The sequence below is a fragment of the Necator americanus genome, chromosome IV (genome assembly GCF_031761385.1).
Source record: "Necator americanus strain Aroian chromosome IV, whole genome shotgun sequence".
Classification (NCBI taxonomy): Eukaryota; Metazoa; Nematoda; class Chromadorea; order Rhabditida; family Ancylostomatidae; genus Necator; species Necator americanus.
In genome coordinates, this window is record NC_087374.1 from 30,548,256 (window position 1) to 30,568,493 (window position 20,238).

At 45.5% G+C, this 20,238-nt stretch overlaps 9 protein-coding genes across 9 annotated transcripts; 1 reads left to right on the forward strand and 8 right to left on the reverse strand.

Annotated features, from left to right (window-relative positions):
* Positions 1-4,305: 4,305 nt before the first annotated feature.
* Positions 4,306-5,874, reverse strand: RB195_003266 (uncharacterized protein; the record flags this gene model as incomplete). Its single annotated transcript, XM_064200847.1, has 1 exon — positions 4,306-5,874. One exon carries the CDS (start codon positions 5,872-5,874, stop codon positions 4,306-4,308), a length of 1,569 nt encoding a protein of 522 aa, XP_064056729.1.
* RB195_003267 (uncharacterized protein) lies at positions 4,306-6,302 on the reverse strand (the record flags this gene model as incomplete). The annotated part of the gene is made up of 2 exons (XM_064200848.1): positions 4,306-5,879; positions 5,942-6,302. 2 exons carry the CDS (start codon positions 6,300-6,302, stop codon positions 4,306-4,308), a joined length of 1,935 nt encoding a protein of 644 aa, XP_064056728.1.
* A 106-nt stretch (positions 6,303-6,408) lies between these two features.
* On the reverse strand, positions 6,409-6,828 carry RB195_003268 (uncharacterized protein; the record flags this gene model as incomplete). Its single annotated transcript, XM_064200849.1, has 1 exon — positions 6,409-6,828. One exon carries the CDS (start codon positions 6,826-6,828, stop codon positions 6,409-6,411), a length of 420 nt encoding a protein of 139 aa, XP_064056730.1.
* A 7,071-nt stretch (positions 6,829-13,899) lies between these two features.
* On the reverse strand, positions 13,900-14,553 carry RB195_003269 (uncharacterized protein; the record flags this gene model as incomplete). The annotated part of the gene is made up of 1 exon (XM_064200850.1): positions 13,900-14,553. The coding sequence occupies one exon, from the start codon at positions 14,551-14,553 to the stop codon at positions 13,900-13,902; it is 654 nt and encodes a 217-aa protein (XP_064056731.1).
* Positions 14,554-14,613: 60 nt separating this feature from the next.
* Positions 14,614-15,072, reverse strand: RB195_003270 (uncharacterized protein; the record flags this gene model as incomplete). Its single annotated transcript, XM_064200851.1, has 1 exon — positions 14,614-15,072. The coding sequence occupies one exon, from the start codon at positions 15,070-15,072 to the stop codon at positions 14,614-14,616; it is 459 nt and encodes a 152-aa protein (XP_064056733.1).
* RB195_003271 (uncharacterized protein) lies at positions 14,614-16,178 on the reverse strand (the record flags this gene model as incomplete). The annotated part of the gene is made up of 5 exons (XM_064200852.1): positions 14,614-15,223; positions 15,327-15,423; positions 15,588-15,863; positions 15,914-16,000; positions 16,064-16,178. 5 exons carry the CDS (start codon positions 16,176-16,178, stop codon positions 14,614-14,616), a joined length of 1,185 nt encoding a protein of 394 aa, XP_064056732.1.
* On the reverse strand, positions 15,565-15,960 carry RB195_003272 (uncharacterized protein; the record flags this gene model as incomplete). Its single annotated transcript, XM_064200853.1, has 1 exon — positions 15,565-15,960. The coding sequence occupies one exon, from the start codon at positions 15,958-15,960 to the stop codon at positions 15,565-15,567; it is 396 nt and encodes a 131-aa protein (XP_064056734.1).
* A 1,282-nt stretch (positions 16,179-17,460) lies between the features above and the next one.
* On the forward strand, positions 17,461-20,101 carry RB195_003273 (uncharacterized protein; the record flags this gene model as incomplete). Its single annotated transcript, XM_064200854.1, has 4 exons — positions 17,461-17,730; positions 18,718-18,819; positions 19,542-19,695; positions 19,929-20,101. The coding sequence occupies 4 exons, from the start codon at positions 17,461-17,463 to the stop codon at positions 20,099-20,101; spliced, it is 699 nt and encodes a 232-aa protein (XP_064056735.1).
* Positions 19,033-20,093, reverse strand: RB195_003274 (uncharacterized protein; the record flags this gene model as incomplete). The annotated part of the gene is made up of 3 exons (XM_064200855.1): positions 19,033-19,175; positions 19,224-19,298; positions 20,045-20,093. 3 exons carry the CDS (start codon positions 20,091-20,093, stop codon positions 19,033-19,035), a joined length of 267 nt encoding a protein of 88 aa, XP_064056736.1.
* Positions 20,102-20,238: the final 137 nt, after the last annotated feature.

Consider the following 20,238-nt stretch of genomic DNA (forward strand, 5'->3'; position numbering starts at 1 on the left):
GGGTGCGACGGGAGCACCGGCGGCAGATTGGTGCGCCGGCGCCAGATATAAATACAAAAAGGTGCGACGGGTCCACCGGCGCCAGATACCTATAGAAGGGGGTACGACGGGTCCACCGGCGTCAGATACCTATAGAAGGGGGTGCGACGGGTCCACCGGCATCAGATACTTATAGAAGGTGGTATGACGGGTCCACCGGCGTCAGATATTCATAAAAAGAGATGCGACGGGTCCACTAGCGGCAGATTGCTGCGCCGGCGCCAGATACCTATAGAAGGGGGTACGACGGGTCCACCGGCATCAGATTGGTGCGCCGGCGCCAGATATCTATAAAAAGAGGTGCGACGGGTCCACCGGCGTCAGATACCTATAGAAGGGTGTACGACGGGTCCACCGGCGTCAGATACCTATAGAAGGGGGTGCGACGGGTCCACCGGCATCAGATACTTATAGAAGGGGGTATGACGGGTCCACCGGCGTCAGATATTCATAAAAAGAGATGCGACGGGTCCACTAGCGGCAGATTGCTGCGCCGGCGCCAGATACCTATAGAAGGGGGTACGACGGGTCCACCGGCATCAGATACTTATAGAAGGGGGTATGACGGGTCCACCGGCGTCAGATATTCATAAAAAGAGATGCGACGGGTCCACTAGCGGCAGATTGCTGCGCCGGCGCCAGATACCTATAGAAGGGGGTACGACGGGTCCACCGGCGTCAGATACCTATAGAAGGGGGTGCGACGGGTCCACCGGCATCAGATACTTATAGAAGGGGGTATGACGGGTCCACCGGCGTCAGATACCTATAGAAGGCGGTGCGACAGTACAAACGGCGACAGAATGGTGCGCCGGCGCCAGATATCCATGAAAAGAGGTGCGACGGGTCCACCGGCGTCAGATACCTATAGAAGGGGGTGCGACGGGAGCACCGGCATCAGATACTTATAGAAGGGGGTATGACGGGTCCACGCCAGATAGGTGGCTGGCGCCAGATATCTATAAAAGGTGGACGGGTCCGGCGCGAACTTAGGGTGGGGTCCCGGCGCGTGGGACCGGCGTCAGATATTCATAAAAAGAGATGCGACGGGTCCACTAGCGGCAGATTGCTGCGCCGGCGCCAGATACCTATAGAAGGGGGTACGACGGGTCCACCGGCATCAGAATGGTGCGCCGGCGCCAGATATCCATAAAAAGAGGTGCGACGGGTCCACCGGCGCCAGATACCTATAGAAGGCGGTGCGACAGTACAAACGGCGACAGAATGGTGCGCCGGGGCCAGATATCCATAAAAAGAGGTGCGACGGGTCCACCGGCGGCAGATACCTATAGAAGGGGGTACGACGGAAGCACCGGCGGCAGATTGGTGCGCCGGCGCCAGATATCCATAAAAAGAGGTGCGACGGGTCCACCGGCGCCAGATACCTATAGAAGGGGGTACGACGGGTCCACCGGCATCAGATAGGTGCGCTGGCGCCAGATATCTATAAAAAGAGGTGCGACGTGTCCACCGGCGTCAGATACCTATAGAAGGGGGTGCGACGGGTCCACCGGCATCAGATAGGTGCGCCGGCGCCAGATATCTATAAAAAGAGGTGTGACGGGTCCACCGGCGTCAGATACCTATAGAAGGGAATGCGACGGGAGCACCGGCGGCAGATTGGTGCGCCGGCGCCAGATACCTATAGAAGGCGGTGCGACAGTACAAACGGCGACAGAATGGTGCGCCGGCGCCAGACTCCTATAGGAGGGTTTGCGACGGGTCCACTGGCGTCAGATACCTATAGAAGGGGGTGCGACGGGAACACCGGCGCCAAATACCTGTAGGAGGGTTTGCGACGGGTCCACCGGCGTCAGGTTGGTGCGCCGGCGCCAGATATCCATAAAAAGAGTTGCAACGGGTCCACCGGCGCCAGATACCTAAAGAACTGGGTGCGACGGGTCCACTGGCGCGAGATACCTATAGAAGGGGGTGCGACGGGACCATCGGCGGCAGATTGGTGCGCCGGCGCCAGACTGCTATAATATGCGACGGATCCACCGTCGTCGGTGGACCCGGTCATTGCGCAATAACTTAGTGTACATGACGCAAAAGATAAATGATTGGAGCCGCTTCATAGTCGTGACCACTGGGCGCTTTGCTCTTCACCTTTATGACTCCAACGTGTGCCTATTTCCTTCTTCGCTAGCCTCAAGTTTGTGGCATGCCGTTCTCAGAAAGTGGAAGCACGCATGCAAACGGTTGCTTAAATAGTAGCAAGATGTTTATGTGATCTGACGTGGATCGTTATCATTATCAGTAGAATGATGTCTTTTACGTCATTTTATGTTAAAACATCATCCTGTGATAATTATTGGGGGAAATCAAGAGGAATACATATACTTCGACTAATGCTTTCAAATTGTATCTATATTATTCTGGCATCGAAGGAGTGTTTGCAGCTGATGGTCGAATATTTTCCAAATGTAAAATTGACGCGTTTAGAAAGAAAACTCCATAGTCTTTTGCCTTAATTTATAATGTAAAGAAGAAAAGGAAAGCGTTATTAAAAAAAACACAAATCTAATTTTACAGAAAACACCGCTACTATTAACTTTCATTGATCAGTGAAGGGGAGCGAAGCTAAAACCACCGAAAGTCTGATGTCCGGCTTTAACAGAACATTCAGACTGGTCTTTGAATAAAAATGATGCATTTTGAATGACCTAATGAAAGTTGAGAAGGCAAAGAAATTAAAAACAAATGGTTCAAACCGTACGCAACTATCCAAAATTCTGATTCTTGTAAAAAATTAGCTTTCTATAACAACTACCAAATGTCAGTGCTTTTGTGAAATCATCATGCTTTATAATAGCTTTATAACAGCATGCTTAGCCGCTGTGTGTGTATGTGTATGTGTGTATGTGTGTATGTGTGTATGTGTGTATATATACATGTATGTGTGCCCAAATTCAGAATGGGGGTATGGGCGGGTACATTGAGATGGAGTTGCTGCGTTGGCTATGGAAAGCGATGAAACGGGGTGAAAAGTATTCCACGAAGTCCAGTTGGTGCGTCGGTGCAAGAAATCAGCAAAATTTTGTGCGGATACCACTTTGTCGAACTGATACGCCTCGATGCAGTAGTGAGCACAATAACTCAAGACAAGTGAATTTATCAAGAAATAGACAAAATGTTGCGAACCATTTTATGGAACTGGAAGCTGCTGTTTTCACCTCTATGTACTCTCCCGCATGTCACCGCCAATCTCTACATTATTCTGCGCTAGGTGCTGTGAAGAAAAAGAAGAAAAACTCATCCTTCAAACTTTGTTTCCGAATTGTCACTGTATCGAAGGAACATATAAACATAGGAGTAAAATCAAGTTTGAATACCCTCGAAATGTAGTACCGATACCTTTAGAAAGATAATCATAAAATTTTCGCTTCAGTTGATCGTCATTTTATGAATGCTTAAATTTCTTTAAAAAATTAAACGAACGAAGCATCGCTGGAAAGTATGGAAATTCAATTTTGCGGAATGAGAAAAGCACTACTTCTACAATGATCTGTTGATCGCATAATTTACTAGATTGCCAAGATGCATAACGCTACATTTGCTAGGATTAATTGCGAGTTGCCAGATGGATGCCAAGAGGACAGTATTAGCCATAGTAAACTGCAACTAGGTTCGCATCACATCACGGTTGTTCGAACTGTAGGTACAGTAAATGTTAATATCCTCTACATACATTTGTTGCGTAATGATAAGTAGGGCTCGAAGAAAAGTTGGTAGGTCAGGTTAATACAAAAAGAACTATAAGGGAGAAGGTACTCTGCTATGTGGTACTCCACTTTTACATAGGAATTTTTCAGAATATGCATATCCCACTTTAGAAGTCATGCATCATTTAAGTATAATCTTATCCAAGCTGATATTTTACCTCTTATTACAACAGTTTCTAAATTCATTAACACTACGGACTGACAAACTTTATCAATGGCTTTCGATATCACCTTGACCACCTTGACTCCCGTTGATCTTCGAACTGGTCGAGCCTGCGCCAGTAATTCTTCCATTTGTCCCAATCGCGTGCCGTAGTAGCCCAGTGGTTCCTCCTTTCGCGTGAGACACGAAGAGCATATTTTTCTTTGAAGGACTTCGTGAAGAAATCTGTCCATCGGGTCGGCGGTCTTCCTGTAGTGCGCTTAATATCGCGGGGAACCCAGTCGCTCACGGCTCTGGTCCAACGGTTGTCATTAAAGCGCATCACGTGTCCGGCCCACCTTATTTTACTTTCCTTGGCAAACGCGGCGGCGTCTCTAATCAATCGATCGTTGACGTAGGAGAGAACTTCGAATCCCGTCCCTCACGCGTGAAACGGGATACTCCTAGCATCACTCTCTCAATTGCGCGTTCAATGACGCTCACCGCGTTTTCTTCCTGCTTGCGAAAAGCCCAGGTTTCCGAAGCATAGGTCAAAGCAGGAAGTACGGTGGTGTTGAAGAGGTGAGCACGGAGCCGGGTGTTCCTGGTCTTCTTCATTACATCCTCGATGCTGTTGTACGCTCCCCAAGCCGCTCGTCTCCTTCTGCCCAGCTCGAGGGTCAGGTCGTTCATCATGTTCAGTTCCCGACCCAGATAAGCGTAGCTTTTGCATTCGGATATGTTCGTTCCGTTGAGCGTGAATGGGGCATCCGAGACCCATCCGTTCCGCATGAACATCGTCTTTTGTAGATTCAGCAGAAGACCGATGCATCCACATGTTTCGTCGAATTCGGTCAGCATTCGTTCCGCTTGGCTGATGCTAGGTGTTATCAATACGATGTCATCAGCAAAGCGCAAATGGTGTAGCTGCCGACCATCAACCTTCACTCCCATGTAGTCCCATTCCAACTTTCGCATTGCGTTATCGAGGGTGGCTGTGAATATTTTGGGTGAAATTGTATCATCCTGTCGGACCCCCCTCTTCACGTCAATGAAGATGTTCTTGTAGAATGGCGAAATTCCGGTCGTGAAGTTACTGTACAACTCTCGAAGTACCTTTATGTACTGAGTAGGGACGCCTTGGTTGTCCAAGGCCTCCACGACCGCTTCCGACTCAACTGAGTCGAAGGCCTTCTTTAAGTCGATGAAGGTGAGACAGAGCGGCATCTTGTACTCTCGTGATACCTCGATGAGTTTCGAAACAGTGTGAATGTGGTCAATCGTGTTGAATCCTTTTCGAAACCCTGCTTGCTCGCATGGCTGTCCTTCATCCAAGACTTTTTCAATCCTATTAAGGATCACTCTTGTAAAGAGTTTGTAGATGACGGACAATAAGCAGATTGGACGATAGTTGCCGATGTCATGTGGATCTCCCTTTTTATACAACAACACGGTCTCGCTGGTCTTCCACTGTTTGGGAACCTTGCATTCCGACAGATAACGTGTAAAGAGCCTAGCCAGGGTGTTGATGAGTACTGGCGGAAGGCTCTTCAGGTGTTCTGGTCTTATTCTGTCGGGACCGGGTGCCGTACGATTTCTTACCGACATGATAGCATGCCGTATTTCGGACCGGAGAACCTCTGGAATGACTTGTCCATCTTCCCTCAGATGGTGAGGAGGCAAGTGGACACGGCTGTCGAAGAGATCAGAGTAGAAGTCGTAGATGATTTTCTCCATCCCCTTTCTCGATGCAGTGGCTGTTCCTTTTGGGTTCCGGAGAGCAGTCATCCTCGTCTTGCGACTGGCGAAGTCTCGATGGGCATAACGGATGCTTTTCCCCGCCTCTGCAGCTTCAGCCAGCACTTCTGCTCTTCTCTCTTTAAGGTCTCCCTTTATCGCCTCTCGGCAAAGCCTTGCGAGCTCGGACGTGAGTTCTTGGTTCCCTGCGGCTCGTGTTGCTCCAGGCATATCAGCTCAAGACTTTCAAAAGACAGGCGCCTCTTGGTGGCTTTAAAACTCTCAGCCTTCTTCTCACAGTCGTGAAAGTGTTCAACAAGCCGGTCATATTCCTCGTCGATGTTGTCCATTGCGGAATCTTCCCAAAAGCCGGCTAGCGTAGCGTAGAGATCCCAATTGATGATAGTCCTGGGATTTCTCTCTCTGAACTTGGCGGATTTCTCTGCTCTTCTTGTGAAGGAAAATCTTCTTCGGAGGAGGCGATGGTCCGATCCCGTATAGAACTTTGGTAGAACAGCGACGTCCGTTAGGCAGAACCTTTTATTGACGATGATGTGGTCTATTTCATTACGGTACCCTCCACCGGGTGACTCCCACGTCCAGCGTAGAGAGGAGGGCTTCTGGAATTGCGAGTTCCCATGGATGGTCTTAGTCGTCATGATGAACTCGGAGAGCCTCTCCCCCTGGTCATTCCATTGTAGGCCGTGGGTCCCGATGTGAAGTTCCTCGTTCTTCTTGGTCCAACCTTGGCATTGAAATCGCCAATTATGACCTTGTAGAAAGCATGGTCTTTTCGGTAGAACTTCTCCAGGTCCATATAGAAAGCTTCGCCTTCTTCTTCTTCGTACTTGATGTTGGAGCGTAAGCGACGAGGATAGTCAATGCTGGTGTTCGACCACACCTTCTCATCCGCAGACGTCCGATTCGGGTCGTAAGTTGTTCGAAAGAGTCGATGTTCTTTGCCATACTCGTGTTGACGAGAACGCCAACTCCACCAACACCTCCACTGTCGCATGTTCCTAAGAACAGTTCTTCTCCAGTCTCATATACGGCGTTGAGAGGGTGACGTCGTCTCGTCTCGGTCAGTCCGATGACGTCGTACTTGATCTTCTTGGCTTGCATCATCAGATCTTCGATGGCACCTTCCGATGCAAGCGTACGTGCGTTATAAGTACAGATCGCCATCCTAGTCTTTTTCCGTTTCGGTAGCCTACATGACTCCTGCAACCCCGTAATACCTGGCGCTACCGTACCAGGCTTTCCTCCGAAATCAGGAGACTCTTTTCCATTACTGTGTTTTACGTAAAAATTTTTAAAAACCCATGGGCAGGTTGCAAGCCTCCAGTCCCATGAGTTTCTGGGAGAACTTTCGTTCTCCCGGAGTGGACATGTGGAGCTTATTCGTTGGAGGCGACTCCAAACCGCCTCCACTGCACCTCCCAGTCACTTGATTGCAGGCTTTTGCCTGGACCGACGTGCGGGATACAAGGATATCATGAGTCAGTCCTGGCTCAGCAGAAATAGGGAGTCCATCCCCTGAATCCACCTCCGTCTCTGGGCAAGCACAAGGTCGCTTTTGGTCCGCGATTAGCCCCCTATCCGCAACCCGGGGACGCGCCACGTAGCCTCGCGACTAACCGGCTGTGATCCCTCTAGTGAAGGAGATCCGTGAGGCTTTCGATATATCAATATAAATTACGGTTTCCTTTGGTTTTTGCTTTGGTTTCCCTTTAGAATTTCCTTTGGTTAAAACAGTACTCCAGTCATGGATGATACCAATAAGGTAGCAGTTGTTGAGGCGCCAGGCAAAAAACCACATTGTTCCTTCAAAAGAACACTAAAGTAAAAGGATAAAGTCACTGGAGTATCAATCCACTTAGGATGTGCCAACGGGTTTTACTGGAATTCGTAATCGTTGAGGTTTTTTGGAACGCGTGTTGGCGTATACAATGAATTGCGGGGACCAGCCGATGACCAAGTCAGTGTTTTTATCCCGCCAAACAAGTCTGGTGCCAATTTATCGACCCCGGAGGGATGAAACGCTTGGTGAGCACTAGGGCGGATTCGAATCCTCGACAGTGTGGTTACAACGGACCTTTAACCGGCTGCGCCACACCCGCCCTAGAAAGAACACTAGTTTTCAAAATCCAAGACGATAGCTTATCACTCAACAATTTTTTAATGACTTTAACCGGAGTAGAAGTGGTGCTTATTGGACGAAGATCTGATATTAAATCAGAGTTGGAAGCTTTGGGAATAGCTGCAATTAGAGCTTGGTTTCAGAGTAATTCTTCAAGTAGCATGGAAATATTGAAGTGGAGAGCCAAATGCCGATATGAAGTTTTTGCGCACCTTTTGAAGGCTATTTGTAAGCTTCCACCATAGGGTCAAGTTGTGGATGCTCTCAAGCGTTTAAGTATGACAAGAATATCATTCGGATAAGAATACATATTGTCATAACGAAAACGAGAATCACGAAGATCAAACTAAATCTTTTACACCAATGTCAGAGTCCCTTTCATTGGAAAGACACCTGCAAAATACTCACCAGAGGCTTTGGCCTTGTCAGAAAGTGGCCTTGTAATTGGTGGTTTTACCCTTCCAGACGAGTCTGGCAAAAATTCATCTACGCAGGAAGCATAAAACCCTTGGTTGGCCCCAGGGCGGTTTTAAATGATCGTTTGATCCTGCATCCATAGCCGAGCTCTCACACAACAACTCTCGCCACGAGTTCTTGTCTTTGACTTGAGTAACGTCTTCTTTGCGTTATTTATAGGTTTTCAATGTCCATATTAATATTTGTCAGGGAGCTACACGTTATGCAGCCTGATTTACCAGATTTCAATCTTTATAAGCAGTTTTAATTATCAGAGCAGCGGATAAAGAGTAAAAAGTAAAAAAGAGGAATAAGGATCCTTTTTACATGTACTCTTCCCTAAAGGCTCAAAGTAGTGTTTACGGCAATGTTTTTGTCGTTACGCTATTTGCATAGATTCGTATAATGTGTATAAAAAGTCACGTGTTGTCGCCTTTTTAACCATATTGTAAACCATGAAATTTGTAAGAAATAGAAACATTGAACAATTCTCTTTTAAGCAAATCCGTGCGTCTATTTTTGTAACCCTTCGTAATATTAACATTATTAATGTTAACAAATGCATCAATCACAAAATATGACATCAGTGCAAAAAATTCTTGTGAACTTGATAGAATCAGATTTAAAAAGTTCAGAATTGAAAATTTCTGGTTGTCATCGCAGTCTGCGGAATTGAAGACCACTGAATGGGAATGTTGATTCGTCAACGAACATAATACAGCACCAACCACACTGCCGCCTGACACATACCCACACGACAATACTCCTATTTTCGAGAACGATTCCCAAAGGCGTGAAATTTGTTCACTGGCAAAGTAAATATTTTCTTAAAAATTTCAAAGCCATGTTCTACTCGAACATTCATCACCCTTAATAAATGTTTTGACTTTATTACTTCTACTTTCTTTCTTTCTTTTACTTTCTTGCTGTGTAGTCCTATACAACTCCTTCCATTTCCATCAAAATAAATTTCTAAGCGAAAGATGTTTCTTTTTTCCTTATTTTTGTACTACTACTGTGCGAAGTCAGGTCACGCAAGGAAGGATGTAGGTCTGAAGGTGGTCGTCTAGAATTAAAACTGTTTCGCAGTTTCAGTGTTGACGGTAGACTAATGTAGATCGATCTCTTGTTTTCAATTTATTATGCTAGCAATTTGGGATTAACCACTTGGCAATACACATCTTGCAGTCCTCAGCTCGCAAGGAAGATCTGCTTAACTGCTCCACTTAGCGCCATGTTTATTGCGGCCAACCCTATGCAAGATGTCCATTAAACAGTGTTGAAAAATGTTTTCTCTAAATGCAGTGACTGATCTACACTCCTTCAAGCCGGATAACTCTAGATACGAATTTCAGTGTTCTAATTACAAGAAAACAATCAATCATAGGGGAAGTGTCGCTTGCGCATATGGTTCCTTCCTAACATTAGAGGATATCCGCTATGATAGGGATTCAATTTATTAATTTAAAGATGAGTCTTTGATTCCTAGTTTTGCAGCATGAGAATGAGTTGCTGCCATCGAGATCTCTTTATCGATAATTGAGAAGGTTATGCAAATAAGATAAACAAGAGTAAGAGATTAAGACAAATAGAATATTTTCTTTGCTTCTTTTATCGTATACTCATCCAATTCACATTTCATCAAAATTAAAATTGAGGTGTGCACAGTGTAGTAACAACTTCTTTCAAGATGGACTCATCCAAATTCTGAAATTAAATTTATTTTAATGCAACAATATTAAAATCTAAGGAGAGTAGTTTCCAACGCTTTACGTATTTTCATGTATGTAGCCTTACAAATCAGAAAGATGTTGTTTCAGTGTGGTTGCATCATAATCGTGCTCGAAATGCCAGAACTGCTTTAAGGTAGCAAGTTCAGATATTGTGGGTCCCAAGGTGATAATGCTGCATTGTCAGAGCAATGCGCTTGGGTTAAAGGCAGCATACCTGGGGTGGTACGGATTTCAGGTGGAATATCCGTATACGGGGTCGTAGATTATAAAGACCGTGGTGGTTCCGCTCTTCTCTCCCTGCATCACTGCAAAGAGCCGCCTCCAGAATGCTTTTTTTTACGATGGCTTCTATTGCAGCGCGCCACTTTTGCACGCGTAGCGTTCCTTACTGCCTATTGGGCCAGTCCGAATTGATTTTCGACGAATCGCAGGGCGGAGGCAGGCCAGGCGTTGGAGCGTCGCAATAGATAGCGTCGTACAAGGCAGCATTCTGGAGGCGGCTGTTTGCAGTGATGCAGAGAGGGAAGCGGAACCACCCCCATCTCCATAATCTACGACCCCGTGTACTGATACTCCACCTTAAATCTGCACCACCTCAGATTCGTGCTATGCTGCCTTTAATGCGCAAGACCAGTTGAATTAAAGAGGTGCTGGTCTCTTATTCTACGAGCAGAAAAATGGGGAGTATGTGAATCGATTATGAAGGGATGTTTTATTGTTTTACATCTATGCTTCAGCAATGTATACTGCTAATTCGACACCCTATTGCACGTCTGCATCCACAGTGTTCCCTTTCACACTTCTTTCTATTTGACTATCCTGTTTTCTGAGGTAAAAACTGTTGAGAATAAAAGAAGAAAATTCATGTTTGATCTTTAAAGGCACAAATTAAGAGTGTTGTGATCGCTCCGGGAACACAAGTCCTCAGGAACCTCAGATTCGTGGGGTGATGACTTTAACAAAGGATCTCTCGTCCAGTGTTAAAGTCATCACCCCACGAATCTGAGGTGATATGGATTTCAGGTGGAGTATTCGTATACAGGAGCATAGATTACGGAGAGAAGGGTGGTCCTGTCCATTTCTCCCTAAGTTCGATTGGAGTGCGCCAGCCTTCTGCACGCGCTCATTTTCCGGGCCGTTTTTACGGCAGTTAGGAAGAAATGGACGCAATCAGTTTCTTCTCCATAATCTACTATCCCGTATACGAATACTCCACCTGAAATCCGTACCACCACAGATTCGTGGTATGCTGCGTTCAAGTATCATTCTCCTTCTCTCCCAATGTCGGACAAGAAATCTGTTACTTGATGTCTTGGATTTGAAACAGTCTCGGCAGAATTTTGACCACTCTTCTGTTCCTCTATAACCAGAAAAAAAGCCGAATCATATTTAAATTTTTTCGAAGATTTTGAAAATTTTTGTTTCCGCGGCGCGAGGAAATGTGGTCTTATTTAGCTTGGAAAACAATGAGTTCGGAAGCATAACTTTTTTCAGACAGGGTTAGCTACTCAACCAACTTCCGTTCTGTTCACGATGCAGAATATTGTGAGACTGAAATTTTGACTAACGAAAACTTCTTGCAAACTTTGTTCACCGTTTCCTATTCAAGGGAATTGTCGTATAAATCCATAGACTCTTAGTGCAAACTTTATAAAACGCAACTCTAATGGACTGTTAAATGGCTTTGGTTCGCAATAGATGATTTGAACGAAAAATTCATTGGTACATAACACAAACCGCACATATTAATACCAGCCAGTTTTCTTTTGAGCAGTTGCTTTGGAGTCAAGCAAAGCAAAAGATTTCTAGATGAAGGCTCCATTGAAACATTAATTTTCAGCCCATCCAAGGGACCATATCTACTGATAGCGGCCTGAGCTTCAGTTGTCAACAGCTTCCTACGGGGAGCTTAGGTCGGGGGATATGGTGAGAAGTTCTGAAGGTCCCCAAATTAAATGGGATTTGGTTGATAAAGTTAGTCATATGATGTCTGCTAGGCGGCGATAAAGCGGTTTTTTTTTTCTAAAACAACATTTTACTTCTATATCCTCATTATCAAGGCACAACTGTTCGAAAAATCTATTTTTATATAAAGCCGCTCAACAGTCGGCCATAAGTGTGTTTTGGAAATTTTACATTAAAATATTATGAATGCTTTCTCTTCCACATTGATTTGTTGCTCAGATCTCCTCGCACAGTGTGATATAGAACAGAAACTTTCAGGATTTTCGTGAGAAAGTAGTGATTTGAAAATGGTTTTCTTCTCTGATTGTAGTAGAACAAACGTGGCAGTAATCAAATGATTGTCAATTTTCCATCGAACGGAAGTCCATGTGGATAATTTTCAACTCTAAGGACAAGCGCTGCTTGAGCCGGCGTGGAAGCAATTAACCATTGTTGTTAACTCATCTTTGGAAAAGGTTGGAAGTTCAATTTACGAGTACGAGGTACATCGCGCACAATTTACCGGCTATTAAGAGAACGGTGAGAAAAATGACTTTGTCGACTGCTATAAAATGCACTATAATTAGTGCATTTAGTTGCTATTGGGGTACAGATTGACGCCTCTAATTTTTCCTCAATTACTCTTGCTTAGTTCTAGCAAATGGTCCCGTACACGAGTCTGATTGCTACCTTCACGTGGTGGCGCTGCTTTAACTAAACAAAATCAGGCATTCGAGTGCACAGGGAACGTACGAGCTATGTAACGCGCATTGTTATATGGCGGAAAATTCCCACACATTGCAAAAAGGTGCTGTCATCGAGCACATCGCCAAGGCCCATAACTTGAAAGGTCAACTGCCTGAAAGGAGCATGGAATCGTTGGCAGCAATCATTCGTTTCTTTACGCTGAACTGCCGAACACTGTCTAGTGAACTCCAACAAAACGACGAAACATTGACACCATTAGCTTACGTAGCATAGGTCAACCTTTTCGACGCCTGAAGAGCAGCGCATGCGCTGATTACAGTTCCTCTGAGCTCCAACACACGGTTTCATGAGAGAAACCAAAGAGTTCCTCTCAAGCAAAAATCGACATGACAGGTCTGAAAGACAAAGAATGCAGAATAAAATTACGCCGACGTGTCTCTGTTTATGTTGGAGTAGGAACTGGGAAAAAGCTCTGCGGTGCAGATTCCCTTACAAAGTGCATCCATTGCGTAGCAAAGAAAACACTCTCGCTTCAATTGCCTCAGGAATGCACAACACCGTTTGAGGTGGTAACTGGAGCAAGACGAGGAACCTAGTCCTGGTAGGGTCCTTCTTGTTCAATTTTGCCATCGACGAAATTATGCGATTAGCAGTGATCAGTGTCCTGCCGATATCGAACTAGCACCACTAAGACCCCTTTCACCGATCTCGGGTACGCTGACGATGTTGTTGTGTTTGGGAAAAGCAGTACGAAACTTCAACATGTTTCCGACCCTGTATAAAGCTGGCTGCAGACTGTGGACTATGTCTTCTTCTTCTTCCTAGCGTTTGTCCCGCGTTGTTGCAGGGTCCGCTTTTCTGCTTCTTGTCTTCCATTTGGTTCTATCCATTGCATCAGCCGCACACAAACACGTATCTATCATATCCAGCTTCACACGGTCTAACCAGCGAATGTTTGGCCTCCCAAGCGGCCTCACTCCTGAAACGTCGAGCTTCAAAGCGGTTTTGGCAACAGAATCAAAATCAAATCTCGCCGCAAGACGTGACCAAACCATCTCAGTAGCGCCTCCTTCATCTTCTCAGTTATCGGGACGACGCCGAAGATGGAACTTTCAGTGTCGTTGGATACTTTCTCTTTTAGCGTTACACCTATCGTCCACCTCAATATCCGCATCCCCACAGCGTACAACACTTTTTCGAGGGCTTTCGTCGTCAGCCAGCACTCGCATCCGTAAAGGGCAGCAGGACGCACTACCGTCCTGTAGATCTTCGACTTCAGTCGAACAGGACTTTCTTGTCGCACAGCACGCCTGTTGCCATTTCCCATTTCTTCCATGCCACATTCACACGTGCTCGACCTTCTTGATCAATGTCGCCTGTGGAAGTCACTTTGGATCCAAGGTACTTGAAACGGTTCACCTTGTTTAATTCGGTGCCATCGACACGAATTGAACCATCCTTTATCCTTGGTCCGCACTCCATGTACTCAATTTTTGATGTGTTGAGGCGCAATCCATATTGCTGCAGCCGATCCTTAAAAAACTGTACTTGCTTCTGAAGATCATCTCGAGACTCGGACGCGAGCATGACATCGTCGGCAAAGAGTAGAGTCCACGGATGCTTCTGGATTTCCTTCGTTATGGTGTCCATGCACAGTACGAACAGCAGGGGTGAGAGGGATGAACTCTGATGAACCCCTACCTGTACAGGGAATGGCCTGCTTGTTCTAGCAGCACGTCGTATAACGCTGGCAGGCTTCGCATAAAGCAGCTTCGTCCACCGCACACATTCTTCTGGTACTTTATGCGACCTCATGGACATCCATAACAGCTCATGTGGGACACGGTCGAAAGCTTTCTCGAGATCGAGAAAAGTAAGATGCACACTGCGGTTCTTCTCTCGATGTTTCTGCAGGAGGATGGACAGCATCTATAGTGCTGCAGTGCTTCACAAAGCCGCACTGGGTGAGTGAAACACTGACAATTTTCCTCAGACGAGCTTCCAGGACACGCTAAAAACCTTCATCGTATGGCACAGCAGTCGTATAGGTCTGTACGAAGTGCAGTCAGCAATGTCTCCTTTCCCTTTCCAGACAGACACGGTCACGGAAGTTTGCCAAACGTCTGGAGTCCGTCCTTCTGCAGCGATCCTGTTAAAAAGAGTTGCGAGCCACACGGATCCTCGATCTCCTAGCAGCTTCCAGACATCAGCAGGTGTGTCATCAGGACCGGTTGCCTTGTTCGACTTCATTTTTGCGAGGGCAGCACTAACTTCGACGGCAGTAATTGGTAGAACAGGACCCTCGACGCTGGGAACAGTTGGGATGGGAGGATGACAGAACTCTTCGTTATACAAGTGATTGTAGTACTCTTGCCACCTCTCCAGGATCTGACCAGAGCGACGCAGAACGACTCCATCAGCTCCCTTAACGATCTTGGTGTGCTCCATATCAAACGTTGAACGATGACGCGCTCTGACTAAACGATTCACACAAATTGCCGCCTGAACTTCCTCGTTCCAAAACCAGGTAGCCTTTTGTGCTTTGGGTTTACCTAGGGTCGTCTTTCCCAGAGTGTTCTCCGCGGTCAAGCGTATAACGCTGAAATTAGACCACATTTCCTCCACACTACGAGTAGGGTGGGGAAGTGTAGATGGAACCACGCACGCAAAAAAATACCTTCTTTCAATCCTTCAGACCCCACCATTTGATGCGCTGTGTTTCAGTCCTTGGATGTCTCTTCCTTGGACGGGAGATTTTCAAGTCCATAACGAACAGATGGTGTTGGGCAGCGACATGGTCTGTAGGGATGATTTTTGAATCCTGCAGAAGTCAGCGATCTCGTCGGCGTAACATCCAGAAATCTATTTGTGTTTCACGACCGCCACTGGTGTACGTGATCGAATGCGATTTTCTTTTCCGATAATGCGTGTTAGCAATGATCAAGTCACTTGAAACAGCATACTCCAGGATTCGTCGTTACGAGCTCCATACCCGTATCCACCATGACAACTATCGAACCCGTCTTTCCGAGAACCGACATGTCCGCTGAAGTTTCCTCCGATTAGAAGTACTTCTTCGCCTTCCAGGGATTGAACGTACTGCTCCAGATCTTCCCAAAAGCACGCCTTCTCTTCTTCACTACAGCTCACCTGTGGCACATAAGCAGAGACAACTAGCAATTCCACTTCTCCTGTGTCTACTCTTACAGCCATGAGGCGATCCGATAGTCGATCCACCGCTGTTATGCTGTTTCTAAAAAACAATATAAAAAACAATTCAATATGATACCAACGCCTTGCGATTTGATGTGCCGTGGTAGATGAGCTTGTAGCCATCGCCTAATTCCCTTCACTTGGAGCCTTTCCAGCGAGTCTCCTGTACACAACACATGACAACACATGTCAACACGGCGTTTTCTGAGATTGTCTGCCACTTCACCACTTTTTCCAGTAAGCGTCCCAACGTTAAGTGTTGCCAAGCGCACTGGATGTTGCTTGCGATGGCGGACTAACTTCTTTGGCCAGCTCCGTCCTCTAGCCGATAGCCCTCGCATATTTGCCACATTGCCCGGGCGAGAACAAGGCGCGTCGCTTCTGCGGTACGTCCTAGCTTCTGAAGAACACATAGTAGACATTAGCAGTATGACGCGACAGGGGTGTTGTCCTCGGTCGGCTTGTCGCACTAGCAAGCTAGCAGCCTGGCACCGGAATCCTCGTATTACCTCCTCATTTAGCTAGCCTGTAGCCTTGGCTCAAGGACCGGGCTACTAGCCAGACACCTTTTTGGCATGTTTGAACCTGCCGAGACAAAGTCTCGCCACCATAGCTGCACGACGGCCAGGACCACCTCTGCGCCGCTTTGAGACGTGAGGTAGGATTTGCAGCAGCCATGACTACACGATCGATGGCTCGAAACCGCTCAAGTGCAACCAAGCCAGTAATCTCGTAATCTCAGGACTGATAAATTGGTAGCAAGCTTGAGGATAAAGATATTGGTTGCCCCCGCAAGTCATTGTGTAAGCTCCACACCTGCTCATAAACCTTATACGATTTTGAACTGATGTCGTACGCGTCCATATGCGCTTCCCATATGGATTGAACAGCGCTGTGCCCTTTGCCCACTTTACATCTTTTGTTGGTACGTGTTTCCGTAGAAATAAGGAAATAAATGAAGAGGAGTGTCATGCGGTTAAAAAAGAGCTTTTTCGACACACTGCCTTTTCGCATCCAATGAGAATAACAATGCATTGGATTTAAGACTGATGCAGTGGCATTTGTTGAAAATGCCGCCTGCCCTTGCACCTCTAAAATTGAAATTTTGACCTCAGTTACCCGTCAAACGTGACGTGTTTTCCATGGCCAAAGTAAAAAGTGAAAAATTGGGAACAAGTGATTGCACACGGCATTGAACGTAGGAACCAACATAAAAGACACGAGTTTTCAACCGTCAGTGAGGGGTGAAGCATGCCATCGACTTTGCTGTGTTGCTGAGCTCCTGCACCGTAACATAACACGAGCTCGGGGAAGAAAAACTTGCCATATTATTATATCAGATTTATCACAGCATTATAAAAACGATCTCTAAGTAAATGATGCGTACAGGTTGAGCTAAACGTCTAGTTGCAACTTTCAATAACTCTTTCTTTTTCTTTTTCTTTTTCTTTTATCACCGCTACTGCGGTGTTGTAGGTTCTCTCAGAAATTAACTGATGGGAGATTTGTTTACTTGCTTCTGAACACTAGAACGCCAAAATAAGCGAGAGTCCCGTCTCAATCGCTAACCTTAACTACAAATCATCTGTTCGAGTGCAACTTTTTATGTTTATTGGGACTGAGATGTTTCTGTTGTTCCGTAATGCATTAAGTAAACATTTACTGCATTACTACATCACCTGCATCACCTGTGCTCCCGTTGTTCATCGTTTTGCTCAATACTTCCATTTGTCCCGATTGGGTCGGCGGTCTTCTTGCGGTGCATTTGATGTCGTGTGGCATCCAGTCGCTCACAGCTCTGGTCCAACGATTGTCGTTGAAACGCATCACGTGTCCGGCCCACCTAATTTTGCTTTCCTTAGCATTTGCGGCAGTGTCTCTGATCTTCGATTGGTGACGTAAAAGTGAACTTCAAATTCCTTCCTTCACTAGCGTAAAGCGTTTACTCCTAGCATCACTCTTTCAATTCCGCATTCTATGACGTTGATCGCATTTTCCAACTGCTTGCGAAACGCCCACGTATCTGAAGCGTAGGTCAAAGAGGCACAACGGTTGTGTTGAGTAGGTGAGCACGGAGCCGGATTTTCTTGCTTCTGTTCACTACATCCTCAGTTCTCTTGAATGCTCCCCAAGTCGCTCATTTCCTTCTGCCGAGCTCGGAGGTCAGGTCGTTTATTATGCTGATTTTCCGACTCAGGTATACATAGCTGGAGTATTCCGATCTATTCGTTCTGCTGAGTGTGAATGGGGCATCAGAAACAAATCCGTTTTTCATAAACATTTTAACATTCCCTGTCTAGGTTTAGCTGAAGACCGATCTTTTTTTACACGTTCCATCAAATTCGGTCAGCACCCGTTCCGCCTGATTGATGCTTGATGTTATCAGAACGATGTCATCAGCGAAGCGAAGATGGTGTAAATGCCGGCCGTCATCTTTCACTCCCATGTTATCCCAATCCAATCCTCGCATCGCGTTCTCGAGAGTGGCACTGAATATTTTGAGTGAAATTGTGTTGCTCTCACGAACCCCTCTCCTCACGTCGATTACGACATCATTGTAGAATGGGGAAATTTTGAAGTTGCTATATAACTCACGAAGTATCTTTATGTATGGAGTAGGGACGCCTTGGTTGTCCAGGAACTCCATGACCGCTTCGTTCTCAACTATGTATATCAGTCTTTCTTCAAATCGATGAAAGTGAGGCACAGCAGCATCTTATACTCTCGCGATACTTCTATGAGTTTTGTAAGATACTACATAAGCAGAATTACTACATAAGTGATGGATTTACTGAACATTGAAATCTTTTTGGGATTTGAAGCCCGTTCTATGTACCAGTGTTGCTTTTTTAATCTAACATTTTTTAATCTCCAATTCAGCAAGAACGTGCCAAACACAAAACCATTATTCTTTTTTCCGATGGTGATAATGACAATATCCCAGAATATTATGAGTTCAAGCAGAGAGATGAAGCGTCGAAGGTGATTTCGTTTTGATTTCGGAGAAGAGGTTGTTCATCTTTAAGTTGTAGAAAAGTTCCATAAACTTTTTTTGATGAAAATGAAAATTCCATCAAAAGATGTTCTGACTGTTTATTAGCTCAGCAGAAATTTTTGACGAAACAACATATTTCTGAATGTTTACCCACTGTTAGTGACAAATACGACAACCAAATCCAAGTTTATAGTATCCATCTATTTTCTTTCAACACCATCAAGGACTGTATAAATTTGAATTTGAATTTGCAGAGTAAAATAGATGATATCTTCAAAATATTCCAGAATGTTTTTACGCAGCATACAGAGACGTTGTATTACATTATTGTGAGTGCATAGCGCTAGAATGAAGCACGTAATAACGGATATCAGATAAAAGTCTTACACACCCACAAACATTAGCAGGCTGGATGGAATGTTACATTCAGATACTACCTTCCCTCGTCCGTTTCCAACACAGATCGCTGAATAGTGGCTATTACGAGAGAATGAAATGAGTGGACGTGTTACACATTCAACCCTAGGGATATTTTGTGATATTTTGTGATAGAAGGATATTTTGTATAGCAGGCTTAGAGTCCTGAGACTTTCCAACATTTTTTTGGCAAAATTTGCCACATTCGAGAAAAAGTTGCAACATCTCTCGAATTTGATTTTTTTCTCAACTCAACATGAACAACTGTAGCTTCTCACAACAAATTTTTTAGTGCCGGGACGTTGGAATACGAATTCTTTATATTATGGTCGGAGATGATATAGATGAGCCAGTCTGTGTAGGTGTTGCTGGTGGATATGAGAACACTATTTCTGTCGGCGGTTTCCAAGCAAGTCTTCATTTCCTGATTTTACTAATAATTTTGAGTATGTTCATGAGAGTTCTGTAGAGAAATCTTAACACTAAGTAGGAGAAGAACATTTGCTGCACCCCCAAATTTGAATCAGGATTCGGAGTCAAGAACGTTTGGGCGGTTATTTATAGGCATACGTAATCCAGGAATTTGCAAGCGCTTGGTGAACTTCCTTTTTTCCACCCTGACCAACGCAGAAACAATGCAGTCATGCGCATAATTAATTGATAACGTGAATATACTTAGATACTAAGATACTTAGATGGCTGGTCTTCACTAGACGTGCGGGCACCAGCATTTCTTCCACTAATTTCGTTCCCTTGCCATTGTCATCGAAGATGTTCTCAACTTTCGTGAGTGACCTTGACGAGGTCCTTGAGCCGTATCCAGCTGAGCTCTCAGCTGGTCCATCCGTGTAGCGAACACGTCACCCCTCGTTACCGGTCTCTTTCGAGAGCATTTAGCATTTCTTGGGATCTACTCTAGCGTTCTTTTAGTCCATCTATCGTCGATTCTTCTCATGATGTGACCGGCCCATCTATGTTTTGCTTTCGAT